We start from the raw sequence: 12,911 nt of genomic DNA, 5'->3' as shown, positions 1-12,911 counted from the left end.
GAAACAACAATACTCTCGGTTTGAGCAGACAAGGGAAAGGAGACAAGGTGCCGTATTAAACTTCTGGTTATCTGCTGCATGTTACCCAGGGGCCAACCAGTACAGTACATCTGCAACTCAAACCATCCTTAATTGTCTCTTGAGCTGTACGGAAAAGCTCATTTCTGAAATAGCCCTTCTATGAGAACCTGGGGTGCCTTCAAACCGGTCTGCATTTTTTCTCTCCACGTTTTTCCCTTCCCAGGCACAGCTTTAATGAAGAAACAGATCTGCTAACAATCACGCTGAGGGGACCCTCCTGAACAAGCATGGGGTCACCATGGAAACCACTTCTCCTCCTGTCCATCATCGGTGGCCTTTCAGGTAGGAGAAGCGTGCTGCATTGTTCTAAGATAAGAGTGTGGTTTATCTGTCCTTCTCACCGTGTGGCAGTGTGCCAGAGAACACGCAGCGATCACAGTGATAAGCTTAGCTGTTGATTTCCAAAAACGTTCTTTTCTTCTTGTGCCATTGGTGTCTTGATATGCCGTATGGTGATCCTATTTGCATAACTATTTTATCTATCCATCTGTACTTTCCATAGGAAAATTCTGTTGCTCAGTGTTATACTTTCTATTGCTCAGGAGACAAAATGGTAATTCTCATTTGTGGATCATTTAAGTATTACTTTTGTCATATTTTTTTCCCTAAGGATCCCTTAAGAGAAATAAGACAGCAAAAGAGGATTCATTGCTATGAGACAGGGTTAGCGAAGGATGAATCACATTAGATATGTTATTTTGAGAAGCAAGAGAAATAGTGGGGATCTCAGTCACCACAGTCATGTTGTTGTGGTAAGCCGAAATGAAAACATTAGAAAAAAAGTCAGTCCCAGCAAGCCATTCAGATCTTCCGTGTCACTTTACGTCACAGTCGGGGACCTATTATAATAATCCCGCCTCCATCTGAATGCCTCCAATCAGCTGCGTTTGTTTACCTGGCTATAGAGCAGAAATGTGCAAAAATACATCAAAATGTATTTTGATACAAAATACAAAATACCCCTCAAATAAATGTAGCAAAATAAAATACAAAATACTGGTGCCAGAAAATGTATCAAAATACAATACATGTATTTTGTATTTAAAATATAGGAAATGCTTTTTTTGTATTTTTTCTCTCAATTTTGTATAGCAGAGTATTCAGGTTTAGGCTATATGATATAGGCTACACAAAGCTCTGGTGAACCCCACAAAAAGGGAGAACAGTCACAATGTCAGTGTAACTAAGCAAAGCTATTAAAAGACAACTTCTGACAGGAGCTCTGTCGTCCTAGACAGCATGCTAGCATTATTAGCATGTTAGCATCAATCGCTAGCTTTGTTAAACACTGGCTATGCTGCACACTAGCCTAGACAGCATGCTAGCGTCATCAGCATGTTAGCATTGATCACTAGTTTGAGATGACAATTTACTTTGACAGACAATCCGTCGAATTTGAAGATCTGAAGTTGTGAGCAGCGTGGCACTGGTAGTGTGGGTCAATTTGCATCCATGCGAGCATGCCTGTAAAGTCTAAGAGCTGCGCGTTCACTGTCCACCAACGGTCTAGGTAGTTTAACAGCAGCAAGATAGCCAGTGTTGCCAACTCTTCAGTAAGGGAAGTAGCTATTGGCTGTCCCAGAAGTCGCTAGAAGTAGCTAGATGGTGGGGGGGTAATGAACTATTTACATATTTACAAACTTGTTTTTTTTGTTGCTGTATAAAATTAGCTTTTTTTTCTCGTTTTTTTATTTTATTTTTTACAGTGCAACCCTAGTAGCCTACATCAGCCATGTGATGATGATGGGCATGGAAAAAACAATCAAACCATTAACTTATTTACAAACTTGTTTTTTTGTTGCTGTATAACATTAGCTCTGTATAACATTAGCTTTTTTTGTTGCTGTATAACATTTTCTTTTAAACAATGTAGGTCTGTAAACCTAAAGGGAAAATAATATAGCCTACAATTTCCTTAATTATAACGTAGGCTATTTACAGACATGTAATACGATTATCTAGGTAAAGTAACCTTTTCTGACAATACGATTGGTTGTTGCGGGAGGGATCCCAGCGCGTGTGGTGTGTGTGTGAGCAAGCGATGGAGAGAGGATGTGAAGGCAGCTTGACTCGTCATGACTCGTGAGCTGAGCTCGCTTCCTTGTCAACACAATAATTCCCTAAATGACCAGAAAAAGTAGCTAGATTTGTCGCTAGTCGCTTTTCATGAAATAAGTCGCCAGGGGGGTCTGGAAAGTCGCTAAATCTAGTGACAAAGTCGCTAAGTTGGCATCACTGAAGATAGCTAGCTAGTTAACTTGTTCACTGTCTACAGTCTTTGGAGCCCTGTGCTCAACTTTTTTCAACTGAAAAAAGGGGGAAAAAGCCTTGGGACATGTGCCTTAAAACATTATTTATTGTTATATCAAACATTATAAGAATGTTTTATTTTTTTATTCGTGGAAGACGTATTTTGAGTATTTTAAATACAAAATAACTCCACTCTAAAATATTTTGTTACAAATTAAATTAGATTTTTATCTGCCTTATCAAATACAAATTACAAAATACTCCAAAGTAATTGAAATACGTATTTCAAATACAAGTAATAGAAATACTGCCCATCCCTGCAATAGAGACATTATTTGCAGATCCCTCTAGCTAGCATAGTGTCTTTGCACGGCAAATGCTCTGTTCTTGGATGTACTAAGCAGCACAGATCGTCTCCCAAGCTCGAACAACAGCAGAGCTGAGTGGATACATTTTATTTTTGATGCAAATGTTCCCGCTGAAATTGGCAAAACACTGGCAGTGTGTGCTAGCCATTTTTTGCCCGACCTGGGTCAGTACAATGCAGGATTTTCAGAAAAACTCTTTCTGAATGAACAAGCAATACCAACTGTCCTTGGAAATGATGCAGAAACTAAGTAATTATGCTGTGTGTTTGTTTGCATAGTACTAACGCTAGCTAGCTAACAAACTCGTCTCATCACATGTTAGAGTAACGTTAGTGACAGTAACGTTAGTATCAATCACCAGAGGAAATTAAGGCATCATCAGACGTAGTGCAAACCATACTAAAAACAATGGGTGGATATAGTGCAGAGATACATGCGTGTGAGATGAGTGAAGTACATACAGAATATGTGCAGAAATGTTCAAATATACATTGCAGATACAAATTACAGAATACAGTATGAGCAAATCTGAGACGCACCAAAAACAGCTGAAATGAGAACTGTTCAAGATTGTGTAGAGACCTCTAGAGACAGAGCCTAATATGAGATGGAACAAACAAGTCTGGAATTTGAATTATGTGAGTTTATGTAGAGAGCTCTCTAGTGGATCAGCCTGAGTCAAGTATGAGGTAGATACATTGGGAAAAACTGAGTATTATTTGACTTCAAAATCAAAAGGGGTCTAAAGTGAGTTGACTAAAGTATTTTGCTCCTGAGAAAAAAACAGAGAAACAGGAGACATAAGCAATAGTCTCATTAATATGACACTGATCTCATTGCTGTCTAGGAGAAACAATGGTGAAATAGAAGAGATCTCATTGCAGATTTTTATTTTCTCTGCGTTGTCATACATACCAACTCTATTTCAAATGCTAAGAAAATCTAAGAAACATTTTACAAAAAAGTAGTGTACCCTGTGGTAGATTATTGTACCTGTTGTATTTGAAGTTTACACAGGGTATAATGGTACACTTAACTACTGTTCACACTATAATGCACTGTGAGTCAATGGATAACTTGTATGTTTGCTGGGGCCCCGCCGTCAGCCATTAAACCCCTGGAACTTGTCCAGAAAGCTGCTGCTTGCCTGGTGTTCAACCACTCCAAGTTCTCCCACACAACTTCCCTTCTCCGTTCCCTACACTGTGTCCCTGTAGCGGCTCACATCCAGTTTAAAACTCTGGTACTAGCCTACAAGGCAATGAAAGGAACAGTCCCCCCACTACCTCCAGGCCATGGTCAAACCCTATGCCCCCTCCCGACCACTATGCTCTGCTACCTCGGGGCGATTGGTTGCCCCGTCACTCCGAGGCCCCTGCAGTCGATCGACACGGTCACGGCTCTTCTCTGTCCTGGCCCTGCAATGGTGGAACGAACTGCTCACTGACATCAGGACAGCAGAATCGCTGCCCATCTTTTGTCGCAGGCTCAATACTCATCTCATCAAGAAGTACTACCACGATCCTCCCTCTTAAGCACCTATTGTATTTTAGATTGCTATTCTTGCACTTTGCCTTCAGCACTAGACTATGCTCTTAGTCACTTGTTTTAGAAAGGAGATGCACTTGTGAGTTCTGGCAATAGTAGTACATTGGCTTTTCCTACGTTAAAGTCACTTTGGATAAAAACCAACATTGTTGTAATGTAGTTTACAATTATAGCTTCTCTTTTTCAGTGAGTGACCAGGTGATGTGAGGTCATTCTGGGAGGTGGAGGAGTGGGACACCAGTGTAATGTCAGGTCATTCTGGGAGGTGGTACACCAGGGTGATCCCTACTAACACAGTGGGTTGCAGATACGTTGTACTTAGGTAAGTTGCAACGTTACCATCAGGCGATGTTGTGACAACGTCCATCTATGGTCGAAAATAACTTTACCCTCCTAAGTCTAATTAGACTTTACTGCAACGTTGCAGAAACATTGGCAACATGGGTCCCTGCAACATCATTACATAACGTGACAGTAACGTTGTATTACAGTCATATTAGGCTAGCAATCGGGCTATCCCGTGACGTCACTGCTTGCTGGTTCACAGTTAAAGTAGGCAGGATTCTTTGCCAAACTGCTCCTGTATTATTATTATTTTTAAATTTTCGCTTATATCCTTCATATTGTACTGTATGTTGAGGTTAATAACTCATTTTAGAAATGTTATTGATTGTATATTTCCCTGTTTGTTATAAATTGAATGCTTTTTCATTAATTAAAAAAAATTCTACTAACTTTTCGGTGTCGACCAAGATATCATTTTTCAAAAGACGTGTCGAGAAATCCCATTCATTCTCTCGACATTATGGAACGCTACCACTAGGGGGCGATGAGATTACTTTCCCTCCCTATAGATGTGTTCGCCGCCTACGTCACAGCAGAGTGAGCACGCAGCCTCTGGGTAAAAAGGCAAACGAACTCGCTAGCCACAGTAGCTCCGTTTCATGTAGCTAATTATGCCTCAAAGCTGCTGTGCTGTGAACTGTACAAACAGAAAAGGACAAGATGATGGCCTCAGATTCTTCAGCATCTCCTCGAGATGTCACCCTTTTCAGAGGAACCGCCGAAAGCTGTGGTTTAAAGCCATAAAGAGAGCAGATTGGGGACCAACAAACACTTTTTTGTGTGGTGCGCACTTCATCTCTGGTAAGTTATCTAGCTAACGTCACCTAAGGGTTTTTTTCTCATCTAATTACATTGATTTGACTGTTGGTTTAGCTATTTATTTGTTTACTTACCGGTAATAATTTAAGTAAATTGAAGTAACTCAACCTGCACGCTGAACTAAGTTCAGGAATTGGAAGCCCAATGCTAGCTAGCTAACGTTAGCTAATGCTAGCTAGCACGCTACCTTGTGTTAGCTAGCTAAGTCAAGGCCCGAACTTGACTAACGTTTAGACAATATTGCAAATACTCCGACAAACTATTGCAAACCTTTTTTCTGTTACTGCTGGCTTTGTGTTCGCCGCGAACATTTGCAGAAACATAAGCGAACGGTCTGGGCTGGTAGTTTGTGTTAGTTAACGTTACTCTAAAATGGCCGCTGGATTGAGGGAAATGTGAATTGTTTGTTTGACTCTGCTGAATTTGAGACTCACATTGGGAGCTTGCTCGTATCAGGCTTTCTAAGGCCATCACGAATCTTAGGCTAATTTTACAAAAGTGAAGGCGAAGCCAAGATAATGCTTTATATATTTTCCATTTGTCTGGAAAGTGGGAGACTGAGAACGATGCCACCCACGAGGTAAGCGGGGTACCATGGACAATAACGTTAGCTCGAAACAAAGATGGAGGCAGCTTTGTTTGCCACATTAGTAGTATCGGTGTGTATTGTTGGAAACGGGCGTTCCTGTTAAAACTGCGAGTAGTAACGCGTGATTCACGGGCCTTATACATTTAATCTGTGCACTGCAGTGGCTAATGCCTAAACTAGCTTCATGTTTCCCACACTGATGATTGACCGCATCTGTCCTGGGCAGATACCGGCAGAGAATAAAAAAAAAAAAAGAATAGAATAGTGGCGTGTCACTAATTACTTATCGGCTGTAAGTATTGTAACACTTGTTGAATTGTTGTTTTAGTCGCTTCTTCCCCTCTGCCTACTTTCCCATAGGGTCCTTATGTGTTTATAAACTTAATATCTTTTTGTTTATTGGGCAGACTGTATTGCAGTGTGGAGTTTCTGGGGGAGGACACTGTCGGTTGTCCCAGTATCCTGGCTCTCCAAAAAGGATGGGGTAAGAACATGTTTGTGTGAACAATGTTTCTGATTGGTGTGCTACTTTTCAATTGTACAGGGAAGCGGGTACTAACATGGTTTCACTCACAGTTGCAGATGTGTTCCTGGCCAATGAATGAGTCAGCCAACGGATAAAGAGCTGTGTGGAACCTAACCCTGTCTGGGCGCTCCAGAGTCCGGGTTTTCCCAAAGTCCACAACTGGTACTGTTTGCATTTTAAGCTGTTAAAAAATACTGATGGGGGGGGTAAAAGATCATGACTCATTATTCTGAGGAAAAAGGATGGCTGAAATGTATTGATTATGGTACTTTATGCACACAGATCATTACGAAGGTGCCAGGCTCATGGCAAAAGTCTTTGAGCAGCAGTCGTCAATGGACGAGTGCCAAGACGTTCGAAAGAGACGGCGCAACACGCGCTATCACTCCAGTGACGAAGGTAATATACTAAAGTGCATTCAACAGTCCCAAAAGAGTAGTACTTTTGAAATCGAGTAATCTGAGCTAATATACTGATATTCCACTAGATATTCCAAGCCCCGGGCAGCCGTTGGTCCCCACAATGCAGGCCAAAGACGGTATGCCAGGTGCAGGAGTTGAAAGGCCTCTGCCGGCTGTCCAGTACAATCCACGTGTGCTGTACAATCCAGGTATGCATGTTTGTGTTGAAATGAAATGTCTATGCCTGCTGCACACTGATAGTTGGACTATTATTTATTTATTTTGAATACCATTTTACTCATCTTGCAGATTTTCCAAGCTTGTCCCATGTGAGCGAGCGGGGCCCAGACCCCAGGTATAGCACCCCAGCCAGACCAGGTAAGAGTGGCATGTACTGCTGTGGTGTTGTGATTTCTACCTGTTAATGTCTTAATTTATTTTCCTTCAAATGCCAGAAGCCAAAGCATGCTGCCAACACCATAAAGTTTCCTGCTAATACCTTTCCTTTATCCCTTTTGGTTTTCAGTTAGGTCTGTGATGCCGTCGCCCAAGAAAACGGCTCCAGCACCATTGACTCCATGTACCCCTCTACCCAATCGATGCTGCTCTGCAGATGCTGGTATGGAACTACTTCATGTTGCATGCAGGGATATATTTTGAGTTTCATTTAGTTTTATGTCAATGTACTTATAGCCACATCTGTGTTTATCTAGATTTCCAGAGGTCTGTACATCAGCAGTTCTGAGACTTGCGGGAGCAACTCTGTGAGCTTGCACAGAGTGTGAGGGAACTGGCCCAGAGCATGCGGCCTGGGGAGTCTGGAGCCCAGGGAGAAGTGCTGGATGTACTGGACCCTGCCCAAACGGAGGAGGAGCTGCAGGTCTTTGAGGCCAGGTTGAAGGACCGGGAACATCAGAGGAAGATGGTGAGTGTCTCCAGGGCAGAACTTTGTCTTATTTTTGCAGGGAAGGGTACAGTAAATGACTGTCTTTGTTTTGCAGACACAATACCTAGGTGCCATTGGTGGCAGAGACTTGGCGGACACAGTCCGGCGGGTGCTGTCAGCTGTTGCCACACATGCGGTGTGGAGCGCCTACAGTGTGCACGGGAAGAAGGGGAAGAAGCCACTGAAGAGTATGACACTTCAATGTTCTAACACGTAAGAAATGGTTCATATTTTTAATATTTTTTAATACATCGTCTTTGTTCCATGGCCGATGTGAATTGAAACCATTACCTTTCTTGATAACTTAAAGGTGCAGTTATGGTCTCCATGCCGAAGGCTACGATGGCGGAGGTGGCCGCCCAGCTGCAGGAGACATTAAAACATGCCCCTGCTAAATGCAGAAGGGTAAGTGATGTATTTTTTTTTTGGTTTCTCCTACCCAGTGACACTGCATGGTTCCAAAGATTGTGTACCACTTTTTTGTGCATGTATGTGCGTTGTGTATTTACGGCCATTTCATTATGTCTTTAGGTATCTGCAGAAGTCCGTCTGAGCACAGCCCATCCAAGAACAGTCCATCTGAGCACTCCCCAGCATTCTGATGAGGAAGACTTCCCTTCCTAGCTGCCCCCCAGCCCATCTGACGCCCACCCACAGCCTATCTGAGCACAGCCCCCCTCCCCCCCCAGCCTATCTGAGCACAGCCTGTCATTTTTTTTGTATAACTTTTTTTGTAAATAACTGTTTTTTTGTTGTTGTTTTTTAAAATCCTTTTTGTTTTTAAAACTTGTTTATCATGTTGCAGGCCAGACATTGTGTGTACTTTTTTAATAAAATAAATTGTTCTTAACTGTTAATGGTGTTGTCATAACTTTTGTACCATCATTTTGCTTGCTGCATTGACTATGACATTAATAGGCTCTTTGCAGAAGCTCCACTACTTCCTGACACTCTACAGGCGTATTTCTTTCCTGTCCTATACTAGTGGATGGAAGTGATTGATCAGGTGTGCTGCACACCGGATTCATCGCAATTGCTATCCAATAGTATAGGACGGTAAAGAAATATGCCTGTAGAGTTTCAGGAAGTAGAGGAGCTTGTGCAAGGAGCTGATTTGTTTTGTAATGCAAATTATAAAGGACGCCAACAGAAGTGTAGACCACGTTGCAGCAACGTAACAAAGTTACGTGTATAATAATAATAACGTAATAAAATAAAAATAAAATAATATATAAACGTGTATACAACGTTGCAGCCATATACATCGAAATCATCACGGAAATCACAACGTTGTGTGGACATTGCAGGCACGTTGCAGACACGTTGGACCTGCACGTTGCAGCAACTTGTGTGCAGATACCGCGTTTGCGTTGCATGCACGTTTAACTTGACGTTGAGTGGACCATACAAAAGTCTAAATTGCACGTTTCTGCAACATTGCTGCAACCTGATTGTGTTAGTAGGGATGTCAGGTCAATCTCGGAAGCTACCACTGGTACAACAGGGGCAGTATCTCGAGGGTTTACAAGTCGAGTATTCAACAGAACCTTAGATTTACCAATATTCTTAGAGACAAGGTTGGAGATGTGTTCAGTTTTCGCAGCCTTCATGGCTCTCTGATACTCCATTAAACAGTTCTGTAGAATCCCAAAGGAGACATGCAACTTGTCCTTCTTCCACTTTCTCTCAGCATGCAGGCATGATCGTCTGCGCAAACAGATAGTCCTTCATCCATGGTTCAGAACATGCCATGGGGTGTTTGCTCCTCAAAGGGGCGATGGAGTCCAGGATGCTAGTGCAAGTGGAGTTAAAAAGAGCAACAAGCTCCTCCACAAACCCGTTCACACTAGAAAGCAAAGTCATTAAAAGCTGTAGAAAACTGCAGTGAGGTGTCAGTGTTTATAGCACGAAAACCGCATGTAGGGGGACGAGTAGCAACTACAAAGCATGGGACAACAGCAGAAAATAAAATAGGCATGTGATCAGAAATACAAGCACTATCACATATTTCTCAAACCTTGAGACAGTGTTCCTGTCAGGAGCCGAGCAGCAGCATTTTGTACAAACTGTAAGCGTGACAGTGAGGCCTGGCTAACACCAGCATACAGGGCATTGTGGTAGTCAAGTTGAGTAGAGTAGCATGAATGACACTCTCAAAATCCAAGTGGGCCGGTGAGGGACCCGCGCCCCCCCTCCCCCACTCAACAAATCGGAAAGCCTGTTCAGTGGGCCGACTGGGGCTGCATTGCCCAACCTGAATTATGTCCCCAGTCCGCCCCTGTTATCCAGCAACAACTCGGCATCCATTTTCACACCCAGGTTTCTTACTATAGCCGAATCCCAATCTGAGTGCGCAAACCACCCTTGCGGCCCCTCGCACTTGCGGCCTGAGGCCTGAGCACTTAATTGACATCAGCTGGAAGGGCCAGAGGGTGCAGGGCCGTGAATTAAATGGGACAGCACTTCCAGCGGAGTGCCAACGATTCCCAAGCCAGTTTAGCTCAATGCCCCTCCCACTTCGTTTTCATTGGCTGCCGCGTCCCTCCACGCAGAGGCTGCTCTGATGCACTCCTCAGTTCCGCTCGGCTCTGCAAACTGACGTCTGTTTTAAATTAATAATAATATAATGTATGTTGGGTGGGATATGTTTGCAGCATGTGGATTTCAAGATAAATGTGTTATCGGCAAATGTCATCATTTATGTGTGACTCGGATCATGACTCGGATGCACTCAAGCACTGTGTCACATGAGACGCTGTGGACTGTGGGTATTTTCTGCTCCCAAGTCTGCGAAATTGCGGACTTTCGGTAAGTGCAGTTAAAGTGTGCAAAATGGCGGCAGTGGCGCACTTGTAGACCTAGCAATTCCGTTTTGGGACTACCCTGAGCCCTTGTGGACTTGGTGGGAACGCGCATGTAAGGCCACAAGGCCGCGAGTGCTCTGCACTTTCGCCTAAGTGCGCGATTTGGGATTCAGCTTATGAGTTTGACAGACGAGTTAAGGGGGCCCAGGTCAGGGGGTGCAGTACCAGGACCACTGGGTCCAAACATAATGACCTCAGTTCTACTCTCATTGAGGTAAAAAATAGACAGACAGCCAGGCGTTCATGTCCTTGAGACACTCCAACAGAGGAATTACATTAAAGCATTAGGGTAATTGCGTTTCAGAGGCAGGTACTGTATACTTGGGAGTCGTCTGCCTAAAAATGGAATGATATGCCATGTTTTTTAATAATAGACCCTAGGGGAAGCAAATCAAGGGCTAAAAGGAGAGACCCAAGGATAGAACCTTGGGGAACCCCACATGGAAGGGACGCAGGAAAAGATAAAGTGCCAATGCTTCTTTGATCTTCTCCTGCGTCTCTTCTATGTGGGGTTCCCCACATGGAACATGTTGCTTTGTCACATATACCATCTGCAATGTATGCCAGGACTAAATAGCCTTGTGGGGGAAGTGTGATAGTAATATAACTGATCTAGTCAAAAAGGATTTACCAAGATTCGTTCAAAAGGTTAGGTCTGGTTTATTGTGAAAAGCATACGAGCGCAAGGACTTCCTGAAAACGCAACAAGGGTGGTTTAGTCAGCGAAGTCCCGATTATGGGTTTTGCTGTGCCTTATATGCAATCAAAACAAAGGTACGGTGCTTCCAGGATGTGATTGGCTACTCCATTGTACGTCATATGAAATGGCAGGCGTGGCCAAGAGTACAGACATGTGACATGAGAAAAAGGGCGGCAATTGGGGACAAAGGATGGTTAATCTATTGTAGACAGATGGCCTTCTCTGGAAGCCATTTTGTATGTTAGCACAGCTATGTGAAGATTTGGGGGAGGTGATGAATTACAAGAGAAGTGAGAGGACAAAGGTTTAAGGTGTTTGGATGTAAATTCCTGAACAGAAGCAAGGTACAAAAGTTTCAACAACGCGCACACAATCTCTCCCACACGCGCCCTCTCTTTCGTCGTGTGAAGCTCTGTTCTCTCGCATGCAAGCTGGGGCAGGCCTGAAAGGTAGTTTGAAAGGTAGTTTGCAGTGAACAAAAATAGATGCTGGACTGAGGGAAATGTGTTCCCAGATGAGGATTTCAATTCACTTCCAATTAATGTTAAGTTAGGCTACATTCTGTAGCCTATGTTCGTTCGCTGGAGGGCAGCCCCTGGAATTCAAGACTCAGGATAGTGTAGAACAGCCATTGTCAACAGGCGGACCGATCCGGATCCGGACCCAGAAGCCATTCATTCCGGACCGCGTCTTATAACACGATAAATCATTGAGAATTTCTCCCTTTTGACGGAGCGTAGGCAACTAGTTTGAGCCTGCGCAGCCTTTGTAGTATTTTACAGCATTTGTTTAATATCTCACGTGTCGCTAGCCAATCAAATCTGCGTGTTCATTGTCTGACATCACCCAGTCTACATGTGACAGCCTAGCTATCGTTAATGTTACTGTTATCAGAGCCATTCCTTGCAAATATTAGTTGGAGTTGGACACTGCATGACCGGAGAAACGTAACGACAAACAAAGAGGGCTGTGAGATAATATAATACAGAAGTAACGTCAGCCTATACATGCCTTGCTCTAAAATAAGAAAAATAGATGTTTAAAATAGGACGTTCCATCAAGCAGACCGAGTTGTATATATTCATTCTCCCCGCGGGTAGCTCTAAACCTGTTTGTCTCATATGTTCCGAGAAATGTAGCCTACTTTATTTGATTTTAAAGTAAGTTGGGGACCATACAACTGAAGTCAACAATATTTTAACTTCCATGCATATTTCACATTAACATACCTGCTGCTATACAACAATTTGATAGGAATATGCAAGGAAACAAATCTGCGTTGAGGGCATAAAAAACGCACCCATCACCACCGGACCCTGGCTTGACCTCTTAGAACTTTACTTGATTACCCAGGGGCGGACTGGGGAAATAATTCAGCCGTGGAAATGTTGCCCCAGTCAGGCCACGAGCCGAGGCGGTGAGATGGAACACTTTCAGTTTCGTTTTGTTGAGGGGGGGGGGGCAGGGGGGGGCG

The 12,911-nt window shown here is 43.3% G+C and overlaps 1 protein-coding gene across 1 annotated transcript in view; it reads left to right on the top strand.

Annotated features, from left to right (window-relative positions):
• Positions 1-257: 257 nt before the first annotated feature.
• The window catches only part of cntn5 (contactin 5), a gene marked incomplete at its 3' end in the record, with an annotated part of 117,996 nt that continues 105,342 nt past the window's right edge, over positions 258-12,911 (top strand). The window contains exon 1 of the mRNA XM_084437795.1: positions 258-363. Within this exon, the coding sequence (XP_084293921.1) occupies positions 309-363 (55 nt within the window). The 5' untranslated portion in view covers positions 258-308. The remainder of the gene's footprint in view (positions 364-12,911) is intronic.

Source organism: Borostomias antarcticus (assembly GCF_949987555.1).
Source record: "Borostomias antarcticus genome assembly, chromosome: 1".
NCBI classification, from domain to species: domain Eukaryota; kingdom Metazoa; phylum Chordata; class Actinopteri; order Stomiiformes; family Stomiidae; genus Borostomias; species Borostomias antarcticus.
Note: the sequence above shows the minus strand (reverse complement) of the source record. Positions and strands in the feature narration are given on the sequence as shown.